The following is a 24,597-nucleotide window of genomic DNA, read 5'->3' on the forward strand; positions in this document are numbered from 1 at the left end:
AAATTTTAGATGCTTTAAAAAAAAAATAATAATAATAGTGTTTCTGAGCTTCCTGTGCTGCCTGTGGCGAGGCAGGAGCCTGCACAGCCCCACGGCGCTGCTCCTCACCAGATGCTTGCCTCCCCGGCGCTCCCTGTTGGTGTATTTGATTATCCCACTTCATTTTTGGGAAATTGTCCCCCTATGCAGTCAAAGAGAATTGATTACACATTAAATCCATAGAACTATAAAATCAGTTGAATTGGAAGGGACCCTTGAAGGTCACCGAGTCCAACCGCACTGCAAGGGACACCGTTAGATTCGGCTGCTCAGAAACTCATTTAATTACATTTTTCTAAAATCACAAAGAAACATCATTGCTTGCTGACAGCTAGGTTTTGGCCATGCTGACCACCCCAGCCCTCACTAAATGAACTTTAAAAGGAAAGCACCAGCAGGAGGAGAAATACACAATTTCAACACTGTGTTGCCTTGAGCTGTACCCCTCTGGACAAAGCAGATGCTCAGAAATACACGTGCACACAAGGGTTGATAGTGATAGGACAAGGGGAATGGGCTCAAACTGAGACGGGAGGTTTAGATTAGATATTAGGAGGCAGTTTTTCACTCAGCGGGTGGTGACGCACTGGAACAGGTTGCCCAAGGAGATTGTGGATGCCCCATCCCTGGAGGCATTCAAGGCCAGGCTGGATGTGGCTCTGGGCAGCCTGGTCTGGTGGTTGGCGACCGTGCACATAGCAGGGGGGTTGAAACTCGATGATCACTGTAGTCCTTTTCAACCCAGGCCATTCTATAATTCCAACCAGCGGACTCATAACGAGCAGCTGAACATGAGCATGCGCAGAAACAGGGTGGACAAGGGGAGCGGGAAAAGCGCCCGATGACATTACGCATGCGCTTTCCGCTCCGACCAGGCGGAAGGAGACAATGAGCTCACAGATTGTGTCCTTCCGTTGTGCAGACACCGCTCTTGCTCTGAGCATGCGCAGCTTCGTCTCGGCGATCCCTTTCTACCGGGACGCGAAGGTTACGTCATCAACCGCGCGCCGTCCCCCGAGAGCGCAGGCGCGGCGTCCGTCGGTCACGTGGTGGGTTCGCGGGCGGGGCTTCCGGCGGTGTCGGTGGGCGACGCCATGGCGGTCAACTACAGCGCTAAGGAGGAGGCGGATGGGCACCCCGCGGGCGGCGGGCCGGGCGGCGGGGCCGCGGCGGGCGGCGGCGGAGCGGTGAAGACCCGCAAGCCGGACAACACGGCGTTCAAGCAGCAGCGTCTGCCCGCCTGGCAACCCATCCTGACGGCGGGCACGGTGCTGCCGGCCTTCTTCATCATCGGCCTCATCTTCATCCCCATCGGTATCGGCATCTTCGTCACCTCCAACAACATCCGAGAGTACGAGGTGAGCGGGGACCGGGCCTCCCCTCAGCTCTGGGCATGGGGGGCCGGGCCGGGCCGGGCGGGGGGAAGGAAGCAAGGAAGCGGAGGTGACAGCTGTGTCGGGAGGAGGTTGGGAAACAGAGTCCGTGGAACTAAAATTTCTGTCAAGGAAAGGCTGAAGTGGAAGTGGAAATAGGAGCTTGAAGCCTGTTGTGCCGTGTCTGGATGCTGCATTTGAGCTTCTTGCTGGAAGTGTGGGGGCATGCACATCTAGAAGTTGACACAGCTACTTCAGAGCATGCTGCTCTGTTCTCGACACACCGATTGTCGATGCCACCTTACAGCCTTTTCGAAGGTGATGCAAATGCCTGTTTCTAACACTTTTTATGATAGTTATGTTTAGAACAGCCGTTTATTTATTAAAGTAACATGCAGTCTTATGCTGATGTTATGAGAGATGTGTATTTATCCAATTATATTTACCATATCTTTTCATTCTGATTGGATCTGGATTGATCCTTAAGGATGAGAACTTCATCAAGTTCCTCTGAGTCCAGAACTGTAAATGACATTCAGGTTGGATGTTAGGAAGAACTTCTTCATAAGGATGGTCAGGCGCTGGAATGGGCTGGCAGAGTCACTGTCCTTAGAGGAGTTCAAAAAATGTTTAGATGCAGTACTGAGGATGTAGTTTAATGGGGAAATGTTGGTGGTTAGGTGGATGATTGGACTAGATGATCTTAGGGATCTTTTCCAACCTTAATGGTTCTGTGACTCCTTGTGGCTCTATCCCTGCTGTGTGTATATTCACTGGAGCTGGTTGCCCAGTGAGGTTGTGGATGCCCCATCCCTGGAGGCATTCAAGGCCAGGCTGGATGTGGCTCTGGGCAGCCTGGTCTGGTGGTTGGCAACCTTGCATACAACAGGGAGGTTGAAACTCGATGATCGCTGTAGTCCTTTTCAACCCAGGCCATTCTATGATTCTATGAGATTTTAAACACTGTGTCTGCTTAGCAGCTCACTTATGTACTGCTGTAAGCTCAAGCAGGAGCCACAAGGCATTTGTTCCCTTCTGATATGTACAGTTAGTGCGACTAACACTCCCCTACACAGACACACTGCATTTATGAAGCAGTGTTGGCCACTTATATTTGGAAATGAGATAGTAGGTGGTAATCTTCAGTCTAGTTTCAAGGTATTAAAAATAGGTAAAAATGTTCCTTGTTTTTGTATCAAGTGTGTTTATCATTTGTGTTGTCCACCTCCCCCTCGAGTTTGGTCAGATTTTATTTTTCCGGGGATAGGGTTTGTGAATTCTGTGAGTCTGATGTTGTGATCAAACAGTTCAGGTATGCAAGTAAAAGGAGGAAGCTTGTGTTCTGTTATTTGATTCTAATGCTTTTCTATGAAGTGTTTTAGTGCAAAAACTGTGGAGAGGGGGAGTATGCACAGCTACCAGCTGCACATCTACCTCAGGTCCTTGTTTGGTGCTCTGGCTTTTCTTAGTAACCTCCAGATGTTATTCCCAAAGAGCCACTGATATAACTCTGGGAGACAAGGCTTCTAAAAGCGAGTTGTGGTGACTAAGCTCATTTAAAAAGGTAACTGGGGGAGAAAGAAGCAGAGCTGCTTATTTACACCCACCTCAGACAGTAGCCTCCTCATGAGGTGTCTCTGTGTATAGCAGCCCGAAAGCTTGGTGTATTGTAACTGAATAGGGTGTATGATTGATGTCCCCAAATACATATTTGTGTACAGTTCATGTTATGCCTAGGCCTGTCCTGGAACTTGATGCTGCAGCTTCTGAGAACTGCACTGTTCTTATGCGGGTGCAAGCAGTGAGATGTGGCCTTTCCATTGATTTCCTTTAGAAGCTCTCTTGAATTTAAATGTGGAAGATGTCCAAAATCTTAAGTGTATGAGGATTATGGGTTATTTTTTGTATATGTGTGTGCTGGTTTTTCCTCTGTCCTTTCTCAGTTTCAAAGCTGTCCATCATGGGGAATTGTTCATTTGAGAGAAATACGAGGAAAAAGCTTCGGAAGTGTCTGTTTTCTGCCCTGTACTATTAAAGGCCAGTGTGGTCCTATTTTTATTTTTAGAATGGATAAGAACTGCTGACAGCACATTAAAATGTGATACAAATTGAGCAATGTCCAGGACACTCATTGAACAGGAAGCACATCCAGGTGCTGCGACTGCTACTTGTGAATTGCTTAACAGTAGTTAAAACCAGACCCAAAGGCACTTGCTAGGAATGAGGAACTGAGATGAGGTGCCTGATTATTGTGTGCATCTTCAGTGTTGTGTGTGGTTCTAGTGACCCCATCACCAAAATGCTGCAGAACTTAATGAAATCTGCGGAGATGGATATAGGAAAGAAAAACAACCAGACTGATTGGATGCCTTTTATACAAGTGGCCAGGGACAGTAATTGCTGGTCCAGAGCAGAGCTGAGGGGAGGCCTCATGGAGACTGCAGCTCCTCACAGGGAGCGAAGGGCAGCGCTGAGCTCTGCTCTGTGTGACAGTGACAGGGCCTGAGGGAACGGCATGGAGCTGTGCCAGGGGCAGCTGGGGGTTAGGGACAAGTGCTGCACCAGAGGGTGGGTTGGCATGGCAAGGGCTGCCCAGGGCAGTGTACACAGGCCTGAGCTGTCAGAGTTCATGGAGCATTTTGACACCACTCTCAGACACGGGGTTTGATTTTGTGTGCTGTGTGGAGCTGGGAGTTGGACTTGGTGATCCTTATGGGTCTCTCCAACTCAGGATATTCTATGATTCTTTAGTAGCATCCATTTGTAACAGCGTGTGAAGCCTACAAAGAGCGCAGGTGGTTTGGAGAATGCATATGCACAATAGCTTTGTTATTTCTGCACTACAAAAACAAGCAAGCTGAGAAGGACATCAACAAACTGCACAGCTGTTGGGCCAGGAGATAGCAGCTCCCTGTGGGTCTGTGGTCTCTGGTTGCTATTGCTCTCTGGAGCCCTGGTGCTGGGTCACGTGGATTTCTGCCTTGGCTCTGTGCATTAGTTCTTGTGATCTTGAAGGAGTGGTTTCATTATTTGTCAAGAGATGAAAACATACCTGTATTACTTTAGCTAAGCTGTCAGTGGAACATGTAACGTGTTCTTCATGTAAGTAAAATTTTTAGATCTTGCTGGTCCCTGTGCTGCAGCTGGACCAAGCATTGAAGGAGTGCTGAGGCAGAGCTACTTCTGCATAAACTCAGTATCTCGTTTAACAAGAGGCAAAAATAATGCAAGCCTTTCCTCCACCTCACAGCTCCTGAATCTGACTTGTTTCAGTTGACCTTGTCAGAGGAAGGTCTCATCTGTCAGAAGCCTGGCAGCAGAACACAGGCTAGTAAAGCGCCTTTGCTGAAGGAAGAGCTGCAGCTCTTAACAGATAGCAAAGAATCTATGGGGAGAGAGACCTTGAAGAAGATCCAGAGGGAAACAGGCTTCAATTGTTCCTTGAACCTTGAAACTGCTTGTTTTATTTAACCTTAATATGGATTTTAGGACAGATCATAAATCATTCTAATTCTCAGTAATGTTTGCCTACAGCCATAAATCAGAACAAACCATTTGCAGCAGTCTTTCATAAAACTGAGCAGGATTTGTAGTTCAGAGCACTTCGTTTTGATAACTTGTCATGTGTTGTGCTGATCTGAGTTCTAATTCTAAGTAGGAAGTGTCTTTTAAGTGTAGAAATACTAGTTCATAGACAGATGGAATCTTTGTCCTACGCATGGAGCTGACTTGCTGAATCCAAGACAGTTATTTCCTGCTGTTTGCATCCTGAAGCCATGCAGGAGAGAGCAACAAAATGCAGTCAAGTGACTTCTGTTGGCAGGGAGCCGTAGGATGAGTGCCCAAGTGCTCAGGATACACTGTGTGTTGTAAAGGTAGCCTGAATGTGCAGGTTTCAGGTAATTTTTCTTGTTCTTGTTGCTAGACTATTAAAGACAGATACTTGATAAGCTGCAATAACAGCAATCATCTTTCTTTTTCATCTGGCATTTTACTGTTCTTGGCATTAACGTCTTCATTTTCCTGTTTAAGGAGAGCTCTCAAACATTAAGTGGTCTTTGAAAAATCTTCCAGCTGATTCAGTGCCTAAACATAGGCAGCAACGAAAGTTTTCTTATGCAGGACTTCTTTCTTATTAAATGTCTAGGTAGGCTTTTAAAAACTAGACTTCTCTGGAAGGCGTGTAGCAGCTTAGATCTGCTTGTTATGTATGAAGTGTGTTTGGAAATGATGTGGTGCCTTGAGCATCTGCTCTGGGTGTTTTGGTGGGGTTTTTTTGTTTGTTTTTTTCCTCTTCTTCCCCAGCATTAATGGCCCACACTGGTGCCAGATCTGTTTGAGGCTGAAACATAATATGTAGTTAGAATCACAAAATAGTTTGGGTTAGAAGGGACCATGAGATCATCAAATAGCGCTTTTGGAACTGAGATGCAGTAAGGTTGCAAAATAAATGCCACACCAATTCTCTGGCTTATTAATCAATTTTCTTTGTTTTCCCAATGTAAATTAATGTGAATATTTTTTTCTGTTATAGATCGATTATACAGGAATAGAGCCTTCCAGTCCTTGCAACAAATGTTTAAATGTGTCCTGGGATAGCACACCGCCTTGTACTTGCACAATCAATTTCACATTGGAGCATTCATTTGAGGTATGTAACCTTGCATGCAAAGTGAAATGAGAACTGCTGACGTGGTTTATTTCGTAAGTGATAGAAAAGCTGCATTCCCACAGCCTTACTTTGTTTCTATCTTAAAGGATTGTTTCTAGTATTTCTATGAACTTGGATTTGATGGATGTGTATCTTCTCAGAAGCAGGGATGAGATGGTTTTTAATGCCTCTCTTTGTCTAGAATTGCACAGTATTAAATGAGATACCTTTTACACATCTGGATTTACTGTGTCCTAGTTGGATTTCATGTACTTGACATGTAGATGAGCTATTCCTGCACAACTTAAACTGAATTCAGCAGGAAGTGGCAACACCAGGTGCGTGCTTTTTTGCAAACTGGAGGGAAATCATAGAATGGCCTGGGTTGAAAAGGACCACAATGATCATCTGGTTTCAATCCCAAAAATAATAACAAGATGAGTATTGGGATAGTGATGAATATCATGCTGCTGGTTTATGGCACGTTGATATTGTTTGACTTCAGGTTGCCAGCTTTTGTTGGGATAGTATTGTGTGTACTTAATATGAAGAGAGTCGAGTCTTTGAGTGTTACTATAAAGGTAAACACAATTTAAGAGGTTGAAGTTTCAGCTTTCAGTTAACTAGCATCCTTGTGTGTTTTATTGATCTGTTGTGTGAATTAAAACCCCTCTTGTAGAGTAATGTATTCATGTATTATGGACTTTCCAACTTCTATCAAAACCACCGTCGCTATGTGAAATCTCGAGATGACAGCCAACTAAATGGAGACAACAGCTCATTACTTGTAGGTATTCAAGCTTTGATATTAATAGGCAATGAACAGTTGACTTGCATAAGTTATCACAGGGCAGAATATGAAGTTTAATAATAATGAAGCTGTAGAATTTTTGTATTCCAGAAAATGACAATAAGGAATTCATAGTTCTCATGAGAAAATGTAAAATGCTGTAATTTCATGGCAGTTGTTTGTTTGTTGGACAGCAATGCAGTACATCAAACACATCTCAAGACCGAATAGCTTTAAACTTTTTACTTTCAGATGATAGTACCTATATGTACACATTCATTTTCAGTATAAAATACTGTTACCTAACACTTGGTTTGGATATTGCAGCTAAATGCATTCGTTTCTATAGAATCAGGTTTGATACTGAACATCAGCATTACTGGAAAATGTCAGTACTCAGTATTCTGCTCAAAGCACTGCATAGAGTCAGATTGCTCCTCCTCCTAGTTTTGGCAAGGAGTGGAAATACATGTGGATTCTTGCTCCCGCAAAAAGAATTCCCTCTTTTTGCATGTAAATTGGACAAAAAGCAGAGTTTCAGGAAGTTACAGCTGATGACTGACACTGGATTTCAGGTCACTTGTTTTTGGCATGATGTTTGTGTGCTTGCAACCTTATTATTTTATGCTGGGCTTTGTTACTTACTGCAATCTGTTATCTCTAACTTGTGCGTACTGGGAGTTGGGGGGGGAGAGGGGTGGGACTTTATTAAAAGAATGCTGGAGTATTTCATGTTTCAGTTAGAACTTTTGTTTTCCTCTCTTAACAGTTTCCAATCAGTCTTAATTTTAGAATGACCATCATGGGATTTTTGATTTTATTCACGTTTTATCTAGATTATATTCCTGTTTGTAAAGAGAAAAATCATCATATTGATTAGCAGTGAATACTGAAATATTTGTAAATAAGCTCACTCATGAGAAGACTTTGTAGTAAATGTACGCTGTGAACACTGAAGTACTGAAGTATAGACCAGCACAGACTGATCTGCCTTTTTTCTTTCTATCAGAATCCAAGTAAGGAATGTGAGCCTTACCGGACAAATGAGGATAAACCCATTGCTCCCTGTGGGGCTATTGCCAATAGTATGTTTAATGGTATGGTAACACTTCTAAGTTTAGATTTAGACATTTTTGTGTCGTTGTGTATGCTTTGTGCTGTTGCTTTATTCTGGCTATTATTGTGGATTGTTTTGTTTTGAATTAACACACCTTAATTGTTTGGAATGTTCGGAATAAAATACCTTTTTTTTTTTTTTTCAATAGCTATCAAAGTGAATTTAATCTGATAGCACACAAGGGATTGAAACATCTGTTGTGAGTGGCTGTTATGGCTATGGAATAGATGTAAAGATGCTATGTATGTATAATGCATTGCTGTGCAACGCGTGTGGATTCTCACAGAACAGTTTTTGATTGTGGCAGTTTTTGTTTTTCCTGGAGTTGTTTTACTGCCTATCAGGATCGTTCATCTACTAAAAGTCACTCTTACCTAGTTTTCCAATTTGATTTTCTCCATAGATACATTGGAATTATATCATGTTGAAAATGACACAAGGACTGCTATTACTTTGATTAAAAAAGGCATTGCGTGGTGGACAGATAAAAATGTAAAGTTCAGGAACCCTACAGGAGATGGAAATAATTTAACTGCACTCTTCCAAGGTAAGAAGTATATGAAATTTTAAGAACAAAAGATTTCAAACACATTGATTGCCATGGATTTTTACCTCAATGACAACATTGTAGTGAACATAATAATTAAAAATATTGTTCTATGTAGAAGTCCAAGCTAAAGGCTATTCTGTTTTCTGGAAAAGTTGTCTGTTAACAGTGGATGCTGCAAACTTAATGCAGAAGTATTTCTGTTTTTTCTCATTTTACTGTACTGTAGTCATTTAACATGTGAAAACAGGACCTGGGCTTATTTCCTGTTTAATCTTTCTGAAGTTTCATAAAAGCTCTTTCTGTCAGTTGCTTGGCATCAGATTAGTTTTGTTTTAGGTTTAGCCTAATGTATGTTTCTTGCTTAGTCACAGCCAAGTGACCTTACCAAAGTGACATTACCCTTGGAAAGGCAGATACCATACTCTAATACAGTGTAGAACTGTATTTCCAGTAAAATAGCAAAAGCACTACTGTGACATCGTCTAAAGTACTGTATATAATTTTATTTGCTCGTGGTCCAGAAAGTAGTAGAGCAGGAGAGCTATGATCATAATGGAGAGCTATCTCACAATGGTAGAGTAATATTTTGATAAAGCTTCCTATCTATATAAATGTATAGAGCAGGCAAACTTGTTTTAGCCATAGACCAGTGCTGTCGTGTGAACAAATGGATATACACTGCTGTTTAAACTGGAAACTCTGCAGGTGATAAAGGAATGGATAGATTGCTCAGAGAATCATAGAATGCCTTGGGTTGGAAGGGACCTCAAGGATTGTGAAGCTCCAGCCCTCCCATCACAGACAGGGCTACCAACCTCCCCATTTAATACTAGACCAGGCTGCTCAGGGCCCCATCCAGCCTGGACTTGAACACCTCTAGGGACAGGGCATCCACAACCTCTCTGGGCAGCCTGTTCCAGCACCTCACCACTCTCACAGTAAAGAACTTTCCCCTGACATCCAACCTACATCCTTCTTCCCTCAACTTAAAACCATTTCCCCTTGTTCTGCTATTATCTATCCTTTCAAGGAGTTGACTCCCCTATAAGAGTGGTTGCTAAGTCTCCCTGTTCAGATAACTTCAGAAGCTGCCTGAACACAGTCCTCAGCACAGTGCTCTGGGGTGTCTTTGCTTGGGCAGGGGTTGAGCCAACTGGTCCCAGAAGTCTCTTCCAGTCTCAGCTGTGTTATGAAAATAATAAGCTCCTGAACAGTAATCTTCTGAAAATCTAAAGAATCTAAACAGTAATCTTGCGGTAGCAGTGAGCCAACCTGGATCTTCATACTACTTAGGATTTAATGCATGTTTTTTATGATACTAGAATTAATTTTGACGATCCGGTGCTTCATTTAGTCCTGTGTTTGAAATGCTTTATTGTTGTTTTTGTTTAATCTTAGGTACAACAAAACCAGTAAATTGGCCCAAACCAGTGTATATGCTGGACTCTGAGCCTGACAACAATGGCTTTATCAATGAAGACTTTATTGTGTGGATGCGTACTGCTGCTCTGCCAACATTTCGTAAGCTGTATCGTCTCATTGAAAGGAAGAGTAACTTACAGCCTACCTTACAGGCTGGAAAATATTCTTTGGATATCACGTACAGTATCCTTTGAAAATGCCCTTAAAAACTCCTTAGAGCATTGGCTGGATTACATGGGTATACTTCTGAGGAAGTTTAAATCAAACAAGACTTTACAATTACTGTCTTCTACAAATAGTTTATAGAATTAACCTGTGTTCTGTTAAGATCATGAAATTCAGTTCCATCACTCCATGAAGAGAAATGACTGGCTTAGTTTGACTTCAGAATCACCACCTGAAGCGTGGAGTTGTCTGAACTAGTTAGAGTATCTTTTGGAGGGTATTTCTCTTTTAGAAGTGTAGGATTTTCTCCTGCCTGATCAGGAGGATAGAGGGAGGAAAACACAATGCTGTGGAGACAGCTGGATCTTCAGACACAATCAAATATAGGAATGATTTGTAAATTTGTAGTCTTATTGCAACCTTTTTTTCTTCACTTGGAGTTAGGCTTATCTTCTTTAATGTTTGTACCATTTTAATCATGATCTTAAACTATTGTGTAGTTCACATAGAACTACATTATGTATTTAACAAGGATGAAAATATTCTGTGGGTTTTTTTGTTGCTCTTTCTGTTTCTGAAGACAAAGCAGGGTGGAGGGGACAAAAAAAATACCACCTCACTCTTCTGAAGAGGCATTTGTGCGAAGACCTGTTAATCCTAGGGAAGATTTCAGTGTAAAATTTGCCCAATAAGCAAAATTCTGAAGGACACTAGGGTCTTCTCAGTATGCTTGAGTGCTTAGAGGGGTATGGTCAGTCTCATTCACCCGTAGTCTCGCACAGCTTGTTCACATATGTGGGTCCTTGCAGTCCCTGCTGACTGCTTTGAGGGATTGAGACTGAAGTCTCTGGATGGGAACATTTTCATGTGATAATTTTTGGGCATACACGAATGCAGACAGACTGTATTTTGTCTAACAGAAGATGCATAGCCATAGTTCAGGTGATGCTTTGCTTGAGCTGATAAGTCTTTTTGAAACCTGTTACATGGCCTAAGTCACAGGTTTTAGTTTTTTTACAGTCTGTAAAATGCCGTATGGCATACTGTATTTACACTCAGGCTGGTAGCACGGTCAAATGCAGTGTACATCTTTACTTTTCGGTGTATGTGCTGCTAATTCTTTGCTTTTCTGTGGAGTGCTTTGACACTGAAGGGGATTGAATACAAAAAATTTCTCAGGGGTGCAGAAATTTAATATTCATTCAGGAGTTGGGGCCTACTTTGCCTCTTTCTTTGGCTGTGTACTGTTGTCAGATCACTCTATTTGTAGACTTGCTGCACAGCAACCTTTTCTGCTGTGTAATTGCTCAAATCTGTGCATAAAGTTAAATTACTTCACAATGAGAGAGAAGTTTAATGTCTTGGATGCTGTAAAGAAACTGAGAGAAAAATACAGCAAAGGAAAGAATGGAAGACGTGGTAGCTTAGAAATTTGAGTATACGTTCTAAACCTGTACTCTTCAGGGCATAATGACAGAAGGTAGCCTAGGGCAGGCAGAATTTAGAGGTGAAAATAAGGCCAGAGCTGTGGATCAGGTGCACATCTGCCATTCCTTTTTGGGCAGACAAAAGATGAGGTAGTTATATAGGAGAGTAGAGGAGCAGGTTGTCATAGTTACTGAATTCTTAAAACTTGAAAGCTCCTGAAGATCATTTGAATAGCTACTGCAATATTTTTCTTCCTTTCAGAACAACAGGGAGCGTGTGTAAAATGAAGTCAACATAAAGTCACTAAGAAAAACTAAAATACAAATTTCAATTCTTGTATTTCCTTCGTTCTATTGAATGTGCTTTCAAAAACCCATGAAACTATCCTCTTCATAAGAGAAAATGCATAACGTCTGGGGCATTTTTCTTGGAGTAGTTGATGGTGCCCAGGTTTAGTCTTTGCTTAAAAGATTATCAAAATTTTCAGGGTTTACACTTTGAATATTCAAAGAAAGGTGTTTGTATTGGGAGCCTGAGTCAGATGATCCAGCATGTTAATGTGCCTGACTAAGCTAGGTTTGGAAATGTACTTGATGTTTCTTGTTTTCCTATACTCCTTGTTTTCTCAGATTATCCTGTGCACAGTTTTGATGGACGAAAAAGAATGATCCTAAGCACCATCTCATGGATGGGAGGCAAAAACCCCTTTCTGGGAATTGCGTACATCACTGTTGGGTCCATATGCTTCTTCTTAGGAGTTGTATTGCTGATCATCCATCACAAATATGGAAACAGAAACACTAGTGCAGACATTCCCAATTAATCTCACATTTTGAAAGCAACCATGCTGCATGTGCATCAAGGCCAGTCCAGAACGGACTCAGTTGTTGGAAGATAAATCTCTGCTAATGTCACTTCTGAGGCTGGGTATATAATTTTATCTAAAGACCTCCTTTCCCCTTGCTGTGGGTTAACTCTCAACATGACGGGTATACAATTAGCTGCATTGATTGTATCTCTGCATACATCAGAAACAATTTTTCTGATGTTTGCCTCTAGCTGGGCAGGCCACTTGATGCATGTAGCTCTGGTTCCCTTGATGCATCTGCTGCTTGTCGTGTGCTGTGTAATGTCAATATGATTCAGTACATACAGATTGTGGAGAAGACCGTTGTAAGATACCGTGTAAATTGTTAACTTAGCAGAACTTGAGTGTCAGTGCTGTTGAAAGGAAAAGGCAATCTTAAGTGTTTTTTCAATTTACCGTCTTGTGTGCATGGACTCCTACATTTCTGGCTGAGATTTTAATATATTTATATTAGCAGTTAAATGTTTTTTCCTGTGTCCTACCCACCTTTGTTATGTTAGATTATTTAAATGCAGTGCAAACTGCAACACCTGGAATTCCTTTTAATAGTTGCAACAGATCTGCCTGGCCAGTAAAACAGCATTCTATAAAGGCATCGGAAAGCCTATTTGTTAATTATTTGTATGAGTTCCTCTTAAATTTTGTTCTAAACTGGGAGATGTTTGTTGCAGGTAGAACCTGCAGTTTTGTCAGTTTCTTTGCTTTAAGTTATATCCAGCAGTAGTTTTCCTGGTGTGCTTGCTGGTTTTGCTTTTTGAAGAGTATCTCCAAGCAGTAAGCAAGATGAACCTAAAATGTCTGTTCTAGTCAGAAACTTGAGCAAATTCCTTTCACTAAAAGAGTTTATTGAAACATATGTATTCTGCTGAGCAGGCTTTGTTGTAAAGGAAATCTCATGTTCTCTTTCCTTATTTGGAGTAGATACCACAATAAATTCTTTCAGTGTTGAGATACTGGACTGTAGAAAAGGAAGATTTGAGATGACAGTAATCTCTTTGTTATTCCAGTGCAGGTTAAGTTTGCAGTGAAACCTAATTGAAATATTGCAGTTAGAAGACTGTGAATTTTAATATATTAAACTACAGAAGGGTTCACTTCCAGGATAATTTGAAGCTAGCTAATAAAATACTATTTGATTTTTTTTTTTTTTTTTTTTAGATGATGCACAGAAATTGTAATGTATATGGTGGAGATCACTTTACATGCAACTAGCTTCATAAGTACTGAGTGTATTAAAAAGACCTAATAAATTCTGCAAACCATTTATTAAGAGATTTTACTTTGTTTTTGAACATGCATTTATTTTCATCTGGGTGAAAAGGCATTAAGATTGAATGCATTTTAAGCAAGTTGTATTTCTCAGTTACAAAAAATCAATGTAACATCGATAGCCACCTTTATACAACACTGTATTAATTTAGCACATAAATGCAAAACTATTTTTACTCAATTACTTGTGTAATCTTTTTCAGCTAGCAGTTTAAGTGTACAGGCCTGCATACACTGCAGAATGAAGCAGTGTTTCCATGGTGCTGGCTTTCTGTATAAGCATATAATTTGCTTACATAGTACTTTGTGGCAACACGGAGCTTTTAAATACTCAAGTCTACTAGATTTTTTTGCAGTGTTGTATCTCTTGCTGGAACTATAGTATAAGGATATATAACTGTATATTGGAAGGTTGAAAAGTTGCACAAAATTTTAAACTGGCATTCCTCTGTAGAATAGTTTAGTCAAAACAAAGTAAACAAGTAAGGAGATGTTTCCCATTTACTGCTTATTAAAATATTTTGATTTTTAAACTGTTTGTCATTTGAAAGGTAAATGTTTTGCTTTATTCATGACCCCTTTTCTGAGTAGGGAATGCTGTTTTTTGGGGCTATGTTCAAAATGGAAAACAATATTTTTCTATCTCTACCTTGAAATGTTCTTCAGTGCTTTTTCCTTTTCCTCTTGACCACAGCTGTCACTGCTGTTTGGATCTTCTTAATGAAGTGCACCAGGATAAGAATTGCTGTCTGTTTGGTTCTTGCTACACATCAAGTGTTTTTCTGAAAGCCTATAGCACTAAATACTTGTCAGACAATATGAACACTTTTCCTGAGGAGCTCAAGATATTAGGTGAAACTTAGAATCTCTTGTTTTACTCTTCTACGTTTGCCTTGGGGGCATGCAGTTAACTACTGAGATTCTTGGATTTTGTATTTCCTGGAAGCTGCCAATGTGTCACGTGTTCAAAGAGAAGCCACAGTCTCCCTGTCTGACACTTGTTAGGGCAGTGTCACTGTCCCAGTGCTCAGTGCCATGTGTTGGACCTGACCACTTGTGACCTGGTTCTTCAGTGGCATCCATCCTGCACAACTGCTAGACTTCAGAACTAGAGAGCAATGCCTCTCCTTTCCAAGTACCAGCCAGGCACTTTCTAAATCCCACCCTGTTGAGGCAGTGCCCAAAGCATGAGATTATAGGCTTCCTGGAAGTGGGTGATGTTAGGAGAGCCTGCTTGTGAATGAGTCTTTCTTGGAGAAATTAATGTGGGAATCTAGGATGTGTCTTTGTCTTACGCAGGAGCTTTTCAAACAAAATCCTTTGCGTGTGCCCATCTTCCTTCCAGTCTTGTTAAGATCTACATAGCTGTAGCAAAGCAGAGGGCCCCTTTCTTTAAATTGCTTTGGGCAATTTGGAGAGCTGTTGGTTGTGATTAGCTGAGTCAGAGGAAAGAGTTATCAACTTAAAGCTTGAATGTGAGGAATCCTTTGTAGCCTTTGCCTCTCAAGGTCACAATGGTACTGAAAATGCATTCTCAGCAGCCCGGTTTTGCTTTAATTATGAATGTTACACTTTGAAGAACACAAGCCTTGTCTTTTTATAGAAATCTCCTTAGGAGGAGAGGCTGTGACAATCTAATGTCAGGTAACATCTGCTTGAGTCTGCCAAGCAGCACAAGGAAAGATCAGGTGTTTGCCCTGGACTCACTGCAAGTGTTAATGACTGCACCTTTCTCAAATGCTCTTCCTGCACTGGGGCAACATCAGTGTTACTCATTTGTAGACACACATATCAGAAATTCAGCTGAAGTGTCTGGTTGGAAAAATGTGACTAAACCTAACACAGAATGTGCACTGAATTAATTTAAAAATAATGTAGAATATACTGATTGGAAGGCAGCTGGTTGAGGACAAGTCATGACCTTAGAGTACTTTCTACATGCTGAAAATTATTCTATTTTTTTTTCTGTCTGCAGAAAAATGTTCCTATGACACACAGAGTTTGTGATCTTGCCTGAAAATCTGATTTTACCTTGGTCCTACATAAGACTGGTATCTTTCGTATTTTTTTTTATAGACGTTCTGTATTTGTTACCGTAGGTTGTTCTCTGCAAATGAACTAACTTTAAGAGTTGAAAAGGAAGAGGGCAACATTGCAAAAGCCTTCAGCAATGTCCCAACAATAATAACAACAAATACTTCTCAAGGTATATCAAGTCCCCATAAGGGACTGTATTGACCTAGTTACAATGAGTTAATAAATAAATAAATAAAATGACATTTGAGTACCTGTGTCTGTGTTGAACAGCCTGCCAAAAGAAAAATCTTGCTTGGTGGTGGGAGGAAGTGAATGGTCATGCTACTTTTATTCTAGCTCTCTTTTTAGCGATGTGGTCAACTTATGGACTCCTAAGATAGAAGGCCCGGTTTCATTTCTTCCTCAGATTGGCAGAAGTACTTTCATGTAACAATACCATGCATTGTATCTCACAGAATACGCTCTAATTAGCATAGTACCTCTTATGCCTTAAATGGGTGGCTATTGACAGTTTTGATTTAGACTGACTGTGATCATAAGCCTAGTAAGAACTCATGTCTTTATATGACCTGAGTCACAAATAAGAAACTCCCTTCTTCTGCTCAACCAGCACTTGAATTATAGTAATAATGTCTGTTGCTTGAGTTTATCCCGATTTCTGCTGTTTGAAATAACTGTTCTCATTTTATGTTGGAAATAAATAAGCAGAAATAAAAGAAGCAAACCACAAAGAAGCAAACTTAATACTAGAGTTACATGCAAGCTAACCGATGGTGCTTGGATGTCACAAAATAAAATGGTGAGATATTTTAAGTAATGTTAGAGGGCCAGGAAGATGATTTATGATCTCATTAATTCTGTCGGGAAAATATGAAAGGCTGAGACGTGATATTCTTGGAAGAAATGAAAATATGATTGTTTCTAGGCGTACATCCAGAGTTAAGTAGTTAAATGAGTATTTGCTTCACAGCAGATGCTTATAAACATTGGAACAAATCCTTGTTCAGCTTTGTAGGGGGAATGATCAAAGAAAGATATGAAACTTCTAATGTGAGCCACTGTATGAAGCTTCTGTTTTGGGGAAAAGTTCCAGCTTCTTACTGCAATCAGATGGAGATTCTGTTTAGCTGGAAGTGATGTTATTCAGAGCCATGTCTAATCTTGACTGCTCTCTCTTCAAGCTGCTGACTGATGCTGAAAGCAAACTGTGTGGCAGCATCCCAGAAGGCAGCTGCCTGTCTATCTATGCAGTGCTTACAGCAGTATTCTTCCCAAAGAAGATGTGAAGTTGAAGTAAGAACGAGGGACCTACTGCATGGCAGTCCATAAAAATCCCAAGCCCTGAAGCAGTGCTTATGCTGTGTAATACTAAGTTATTTTAATGCAATTTTAGTGTATTCTACAACTGAGAATAACTTAGAGAATGATTCTAGTTTTGTGTTTTCTCTCATTGTAAACAATGTGGCTTTCAACTGTGCACATCAATTAGTTTATATGCAAGAAAAAATTACGCAGCAGGCAAGCAAACCTCTAGGAGAAGCTTATATATTGTCTTGTCCACCTATCCCACTGCCCCTTTCCACTTTGACAGGTAGGCCAAAAGTGAACTCAGATGTTTGTGTATCTTTTTAAACGCTGCTAAAAAAAGATCAAACTACTAATCAATATAGATGAACAGCCCTGTTCAGGCAGGCTTAAACAAAACAGGTTAACAATGAGTTCTGATGACCAAATTCATTATTCTTCAATGCAATTTATATTAAAATTAATCTGCTAGGGAAAATGTGTCTGACTTTGCTTCTAGCGAAATGCCTTTGCCCTGTGGCTGCAAAATGTCATTTCTCTTCCTTTACCTCAAGCTGTTTCTTCATAAAACAGTGAATGTAGAAGGCAGCCTTTCTGCTTGTGCCAAGTAACCCTCCTGTAGCTTTGATCACACCAAGCTTTAAGTATGAACTTCAGGCAATAGCTCTGAATCTCATATTCTGACTTACAGGAAATAGTTCACATAGCAGAAATGAAGCAACATTTATTTCTCCGCAGATGATGATCCTTTTATTAATATTTGTTAAGTAATGCATCTGAATTCTTCCTTTGTTGCAATGCATCATTTTTCTTTAAGGCTGTGCTTTATAAATGATATTTTCAATATTGCAGTCAGTCAAGGCTATGGCTAAATACCTTTCCATTTTTGCATTTCTTGATAGCACCTTTCTGAGGCAGCTCATGGGATGGGGAAGTGCTGTGCTTCAGGAAATAGTTTATTATTTCTGTACTGGGCCAAACACTGATTTTCTGTCTTTGACACAGATTATTCATCCTCAGCTCTGGAACCAGCACAAGCACTTTAAAATGACAGGATTTGAGAGCCCTGCGGCGAGCTGGAAAGTGGTGTTTTCGCAGTGCTGTACTTCAGCATCAGGCAGAGAAAGGATATGAAGCACGCATGGGCAGGATCTGCATTGCAGAAACCAGAGGCTTACGGAACACTTTCCTAAAGGGTGAAAAGATTTTTCCTTCAGATTAAAATGGGTTTGTGTTCCATACAGTTCTGGTATTCCTTCACCATCTGCAATTACATACTGTGAAATTCTTAACTGACTTCTGAATTCTGCTTGCATGTACTCAGTATCCTTGCTATTGACGAAGCTCGAGGCCGGGGACAGCTCCGTGACTACCCTTTGTACCCTCTGCGTCACAGCCCAGTCAGGGCTGCCGCCCTTATCCCCGCCCCCTTGGGACTGACCCTCACAACCCCGGCGCTGGCGGCCGCCATTTTCTCGCCGCCGGCAGCTGCGGGGCGGTGCTTCGTGTCGCTTCCGTTTCCGCTGCCCTTGCTGCCGGCAGGAGGTGAAGGGACCAAGAGACGCGATGTGGCGGAACCTGCTGGTGAGGGGCCCGGTCCCACGGGCCGGCCTGAGAAGCACCAAGGGCAGCGGGACCTGTGGGGGGGCCGCCCTGCTTTGTGTGGAGCCGAGCTGAGAGCCGGGCGCTGGGGCTGTGGGCGGGGGGCCCTGAGCACCTGTGCGTTCTGCCTGCAGACAGGCCCTGGGTTAGGGCACGGTACGACGTCTGCAGGCCGTGCGGGGGGGCTCCCGTGATGGCTTAGGTGAAGCCGATGGCTCTTCCTTCTTCACTCCCTCCTCCTCTTCCATCTTAATTTTAAAAAGAATGGCTTCTGTACCACTGTGAGTATAACTAAAATATTTCACTGTTCCTAAAATACTGTTTTTCCTTTATTTTAGAGTATTCGCCAGGTTTCCCGGAGGACCATAAGCACTGCTTCGCGCAGGCCGCTGGAGAACAGAGTTCCTGAGAAGCAGAAGCTCTTCCAGGTATCGAGAGAACACTGATGATGATATGATAACAAGGTTTTAGCAGATTTAGAGTTGGAAGGGACCTCTAAAGGCCATCTAGTCCAACATTGCCCTGCAGTGAACAGGGGCACCACAGCTACCTCAGGTCGTCCAGGGTCTGATCCAGCCTTGCCTTGAAAGTCTCCAGGAACGGGGCATCAGTCACATCACTAGGCAACCTGTACCAGTGCCTCACCACCCTCACTGTAAAAGAGTTTTTTTAATGTCTAACCTAAATCTACCCTCTTTAAGATCAAGACCATTTCCCCTTGTGCTGTCACCACAGGCCCTGCTTGAAGAGTCTGTCCCCTTCTTTCCTGTAGCTTCCCTTTAGATATTGAAAGGAGATAATGAATATATCTCTTCTGATTGCTATGCCACCTAGTGAGGAGTAGTGGTTCTGCAGTTGCCAAAGCAGTGGGTACTTAAGAGTATGCTCCCAGCTATGTGCCTTAATTTGGAGCAGTAACTTCTTACTGAGGGTAGGTGAGACTGGGCTTAGCAATCTGAAAGGGGCAAAGTAGTAATAGTTTAACCATGCAGTAGTTTTTGTGTCTTATTGCTTTCCTTTCTGCTGAAAGTGAAGATCAGTCTTGCTGGAACACTGCATGAGGAGCACAGTGCTCACTGAATGCTATGGGAAGCGGGATATTGGTAAGGAGGGTGGTCAGAGATGCTGTTTCTGCTGACAGATGATCAATCTCTACATATTATATTGTTGTCCAATACTGTTTCTTCCTTCAATTCCTCTCTTGTGTGAAGCAGGTTAAGCTGGGCAGGACTGCCTCTCAGCAGCTAGGGGCAGGTTTGAACTCCAAAGCAGCATAAACATGCCAGCAAGCATAAAGATCCTGTGGATCCAGTGTTCAGGGAGCGTCACTTCAGGTGGAGCAGAACAGTCTCCTGTTTAAGAACAAGTAATGGTAGAGAGAGGCTGCTTCTATTCCCTGTTGTAGAGTTTGAATGTGTTGGAGACATACGGGAAGTTTCTAGGAATGGTAATCACTTCCTGTAGGTCTGAGGGAGCTGGGAAATGGTGCCAGCAGTGTTCAAGTGTTACCAGTTGCTGTTTTAGAAATAAAAATGCATGCTGTTACTACACTTTGATAGTAGAGCAAAAACTTGAAACACCAAGCTCAAAGCACAGAGTCTTCTGGAAGTACTGAAGATAGTTTGGGGAAAGAAATCTTCCAAGTAGTTCCAGTTATGTGAACCTAATGTTACAGGAACTGCATTTAAATAATTTATTTTTGTCTCTTTGTTTCCATTAGGAGGATAATGGCCTCCCTGTGTATCTTAAAGGTGGGATCATGGATGGTCTGTTGTACAGATTCACCATGGGTTTGACAGTTTTTGGTAAGGCTCATATAAAACATTTGCGCTTTAGTACACTTTCCAACCTGCTAAGATTAAAAAACTTTTTTGGTACAGCCTCCAGCATGACTGACACAGTACTATGTACTAGATACTCCTTTAGAATCCATGTAAAGATGTTAGACAAAGCTAAAATAACTCATAAAGCTTATTTTGAAAGGGAATAAAATGTAGTAACACACGCGCATCCTAGTTTTCTTCTTGGCTTGACTCTTTTTAATGCTAGGTGATACCGGTGTTACTGAGGTTTCACATGGTGTAAAAATTAGCATACTATATCCAAAATTTATGGTATTGCCTATATTTAGCCTCTTTGCTATTTGTTTATATGGTTCTGTAATACCCTCTACTTAACTGTGTTGTTCCAGAGGATTTTCTGTTCAGTTACCATAACAATGAGTAACCAGTACTTTATTGTCATCTGCAAGTTCTGCAAACCTCCCTCTCCCACTTTTTTTCTTGACGTTTTTGCTTTTAGGTTTTTTATGCAGACCGTGGAGAGCTTCTTTTTATGATTTTTTTTTAATTGTTTATTTTTATAAAATACAAATTGCAAAAAAAAAAAAAAAAAAAAAAGTTGAGGTATGGTTATGGAAATGTGCTGTGTTTGAGCTGCAATTGCTTATTGTTAGTATTCTGGGAAAGGAAAGCTGACTCGTAAGAAACTCTATTTACCATTCTGAAAATACTTCTTTGTTTCTTTTTTTCAGGAACAGGCTATGTTGTTTATGAGCTGCTGATGGCTTCAATGCCCAAGAAGCAGAAATGACTCCAAGATGCCCTAGTGACTAGCATCTCTTCGTCCAATTCCATGTGACCATGATGGCAGCTTATAGTTACTATAAGCATCTGGCTTAATGCTTGAAATCCTAATTTAATTGTAACATCTTAACTGCAATCAATAAAGCAGTTTTTATGTTGCTTTGAGGTTGTTTGGACTATATCATATGTTCTCCATTAGAGTGCATTTTACTTTTGGGGTGTGTACAGTGAGTTATCAATATGCTGATCTCTTAATTGTATGAATGTTTGTTTGTTTTCCGATGTGGTTTATGTTGGCACTTCAAAGATGAGTTGAATATCCTGAACCGTTTCACGAAAGTGATACCTCCTCTTTGTTACAGAAATTTTGTCTTGCTTTAGCTGAGCAAATTTATCTTGAAATAAATAATCAGAATTAGACAAAATCACAAAACCTACATGGAAATGAATGTTGAGAATTTGGTAATTCTGCATTATTGCTGTCAACTCCAGTTATTGGAAGATGGCCTGAGGATACCCAATAATAATGTCACGTACTTAGGAACAACTTGTATCTGAACTAGGTAATGCTGTTACTGAGAATGCCTGCCGTAAAAAAGCTGCCTGTAGGAAGCATCTCTTTGTTGATGAGTGACATGAGAATCATTTAACTCAAGCTCCCCTCGTGCCTCTTACTGGGCCGACTATTGCAGTTGAGGTAGCATGTTTCTGACAAACCGTTAGCTGTGCATTGTAAAACCAGTTAGGTTTTATGTTCCTAAAGACAATTTGGGCTTTTTTAGTCTTGCTGTCAAATCAGTTCCTGGGGTTCATCGTGTGGTTCTACTTGTTTTACTTCAGTCCAGACAATGCTGAAGTGGCATTCAGAAGCATTTTCAACTCCCACGCTCATAGATGGAAATGAGATGTGGGGTCATAACCTAGAAGGGTGTATTTTGGAAACACCATTCTCATATGTGGGATATTCCCACTTTGCAATTCCATATGTGGAAAGTTTTCTAATAGTTCTGGGAGGTGAGAGGCATGTGCTGGGGTGGGATCTCATAATTCCCATCAGTCTCTCCCTCTGTTACTGACATCTACAGTAACAAAACAGTCCTCTGTTTCCCTTTATGTCCTTGTTAGTCTGATGTTGATTGTGTAACAAATAGAACTTCTAAAAAAAAAAAAAAAAAAAAGAATTCATCAAAATAATCCATTGTTTCTCCTCTTAAGGACACAGTGGGTTTTTCAAAATGTGGCAATGAACGCAGAAATCTAACTTCCTATTACAGTGCTATTTTAAGCCTCTTCTGGATTATGTTGGTTTAAAATTTTTCATTGCTATTCCAGAGAACCAGAATATGATTGTTAAACTTGAGGCAAATGGGAAGGGAAGGGCCAGCATGCTCAGAATAGGATTGGGAATTAGGAAAATGTTCTTCGCTGGTGTGTGGTGGGCACGGCCCTGAGCTGCCGGAGTTCAAGGAGAGTTTGGACAATGTTCTCAGACACAGGTTTTGAATTGGGGTGGTGCTGTGCGGAGCCAGGAGCTGGACTCGGTGATGTAGGTCCCTTCCATCTGGGGATATTCTGTGGTTCTATGCACTTTTATTACTGAGTGTGATATCATGCGGTATGGAGTATCACTTTGGTCCATGTGGGTCAGCTGTCCTGGCAGGAGTAGAGGGGACATTGTCCCAAAGAGGTTTTGGGGGGAGTTGGAGAGAGTGTTGAAGCTCACCAATGCAGTTCAGCAGTAGCCAAAATGCTGCTGTGGTGATTCTAGCTCCTGTAAACAGTGCTGCGGGCAGCAGCAGCTTGAGGGGCTTGAGGAGCAGCACAAAGTGAGCAGCAGAAGGATCTTCATGCTAGAACATTACCTGACCTTACAGGCAGAGCCTGGCAGCATTACTTCAACAAAATCAGAAACCCCTCTGCTGACAAAAGGCTGTTTTGGAAGGGTGGCCCCATGTCTCCACAGAACGCCTGGGGTGTTGGGAACAGCTGCAGGGTGCAGCCCTAAGTCTTCCTTAGGGCTAAACTTAATAGAACATGGTCAGAATTATCTGAAGATCTTTTAGGCCCCTGTGAGTTTTTTATGAGAAGAAGAAATTAAAATGAGCAGCTTGTACTGTTCCACACTAACTTGAAAAATGATAAATTAAAAAAAAAAGTCAGTAATAAGTCACAGCTCACTTACCACTAAACTATCATGCTTAATTACTGCCCTTCCACCAGTTCGTTCTGGAGCTAAATATTATGCTGATGTACAATATTGCTAGCTTACTGCAGTCCTGTTTTTGATTTGTGCATGCAGTATTTTCTCTTTTCCAAAGAGAACCTCTGGTTCATGTAAACTTGTATTTTTTTACTTTAACAGTTAATTAGATTTGGTAACTGTGATTTTTGTGATGTTATGCGCCAGAAGAAGGAAAAGCCTCTTGGAGCCAAGGCTGTGGGAATGCTGTCATGGCCTGTGCTGGGCTGAATTGTTCTAAGTACCATCCCAACGTTTTCTGTTGGTAGGCAGTGAGTACCCCATCTCTGCTACTTCCCTTGCCACCCTATTCATTATTTAGCCTGTTAAATTTACAAGCTTTTAAAGTTAACAGAGAAAGGTTACTATGTGCCAATTTTGAATGAATTAAAAGCAATGTTCATGCCATTGCAAGAGTAGTGATAATTTGAATAACAATCATACAGATGTAACAAATGACAATTAAATCAAAAATAATGTTTTTCTAGGTTAAACATCCCTTTCTGAGACTCCAGGTGTACACACCATGCTTTACTTTCTCCTTTGGGAAGGTGGCTCAGAGCTATCTTCTTTTAGAACTGGGCCCTGGGCTACATTTTCCTGGCTACTGAATAGACGCACAGGTCCAGGCAGCCCATCACAGACACAAATTTCCCCAGCAGAAGTCTAATATGCAATATTACAGCTTCCTAAAAGAAAGCATGAAACAATTTCACAAACTCTTAGAAGTAAAATGAAAATGCCAAAGAGATTTCTAAGTATATGTTATTATCTGTACTTTTTTTCCCAAATTTCAGAGTGGACATACCACTTTTCCAATGTTGTTCACCTTGGGTATCACTGCTCTGAACAAGGAAAAGGCTGTTTGTTTTAGCATCTGTTGTATTAAGCTATCCTTCCTTTTTCTCCCATTTTTTCCAATTTTGTTATATATGAAGGAGCTGGAGGTTTATCTTCATAGCTACTACTATGAGTCAGACCTTCAAAGGCACACAAAATTAAATCTGATCAACCTGACTTGACCTAAAGTGAGGTGTGTATGTGATGAGTAAGTCAGAACCAACATATCTTTCATGCATGTACTTGTGAAATTGTTTTTTTTTTTTCAAATTTCTTTTAATAATAATTCCTTTTTGTTCAAGCTTGTCTGAGTCTTT

At 41.2% G+C, this 24,597-nt stretch overlaps 2 protein-coding genes across 2 annotated transcripts; both read left to right on the forward strand.

The window, feature by feature from the left end:
* The first annotated feature begins 1,068 nt into the window (after window positions 1-1,068).
* CDC50A (cell division cycle 50 P4-ATPase accessory subunit A) lies at window positions 1,069-15,956 on the forward strand. Its single transcript, XM_003204401.5, has 7 exons — window positions 1,069-1,397; window positions 5,947-6,063; window positions 6,743-6,850; window positions 7,863-7,950; window positions 8,374-8,517; window positions 9,919-10,125; window positions 12,165-15,956. Exons 1-7 carry the CDS (start codon window positions 1,134-1,136, stop codon window positions 12,356-12,358), a joined length of 1,122 nt encoding a protein of 373 aa, XP_003204449.4. The 5' UTR covers window positions 1,069-1,133; the 3' UTR covers window positions 12,359-15,956.
* A 2,487-nt stretch (window positions 15,957-18,443) lies between these two features.
* Window positions 18,444-21,366, forward strand: COX7A2 (cytochrome c oxidase subunit 7A2). Its single transcript, XM_085217785.1, has 4 exons — window positions 18,444-18,598; window positions 18,955-19,044; window positions 20,337-20,421; window positions 21,150-21,366. The coding sequence occupies exons 1-4, from the start codon at window positions 18,581-18,583 to the stop codon at window positions 21,206-21,208; spliced, it is 252 nt and encodes an 83-aa protein (XP_085073911.1). The 5' UTR covers window positions 18,444-18,580; the 3' UTR covers window positions 21,209-21,366.
* Window positions 21,367-24,597: the final 3,231 nt, after the last annotated feature.

This window comes from Meleagris gallopavo, chromosome 2 (assembly GCF_905368555.1).
Source record: "Meleagris gallopavo chromosome 2, MGAL_WU_HG_1.1, whole genome shotgun sequence".
NCBI lineage: Eukaryota > Metazoa > Chordata > Aves > Galliformes > Phasianidae > Meleagris > Meleagris gallopavo.

Bases quoted from the DNA above. Each gene is read 5' to 3' on its own strand.
- CDC50A (XM_003204401.5), top strand. From the start codon at position 1,134: ATGGCGGTCAACTACAGCGCTAAGGAGGAGGCGGATGGGCACCCCGCG. The intron at 8,518-9,918 runs GTAAGAAGTATA...GTTTAATCTTAG, and splicing joins TTTAACTGCACTCTTCCAAG to GTACAACAAAACCAGTAAAT. The intron at 10,126-12,164 runs GTATCCTTTGAA...TTGTTTTCTCAG, and splicing joins TTCTTTGGATATCACGTACA to ATTATCCTGTGCACAGTTTT.
- COX7A2 (XM_085217785.1), top strand. The intron at 19,045-20,336 runs GTATCGAGAGAA...TGTTTCCATTAG, and splicing joins AGAAGCAGAAGCTCTTCCAG to GAGGATAATGGCCTCCCTGT. The intron at 20,422-21,149 runs GTAAGGCTCATA...TCTTTTTTTCAG, and splicing joins CATGGGTTTGACAGTTTTTG to GAACAGGCTATGTTGTTTAT.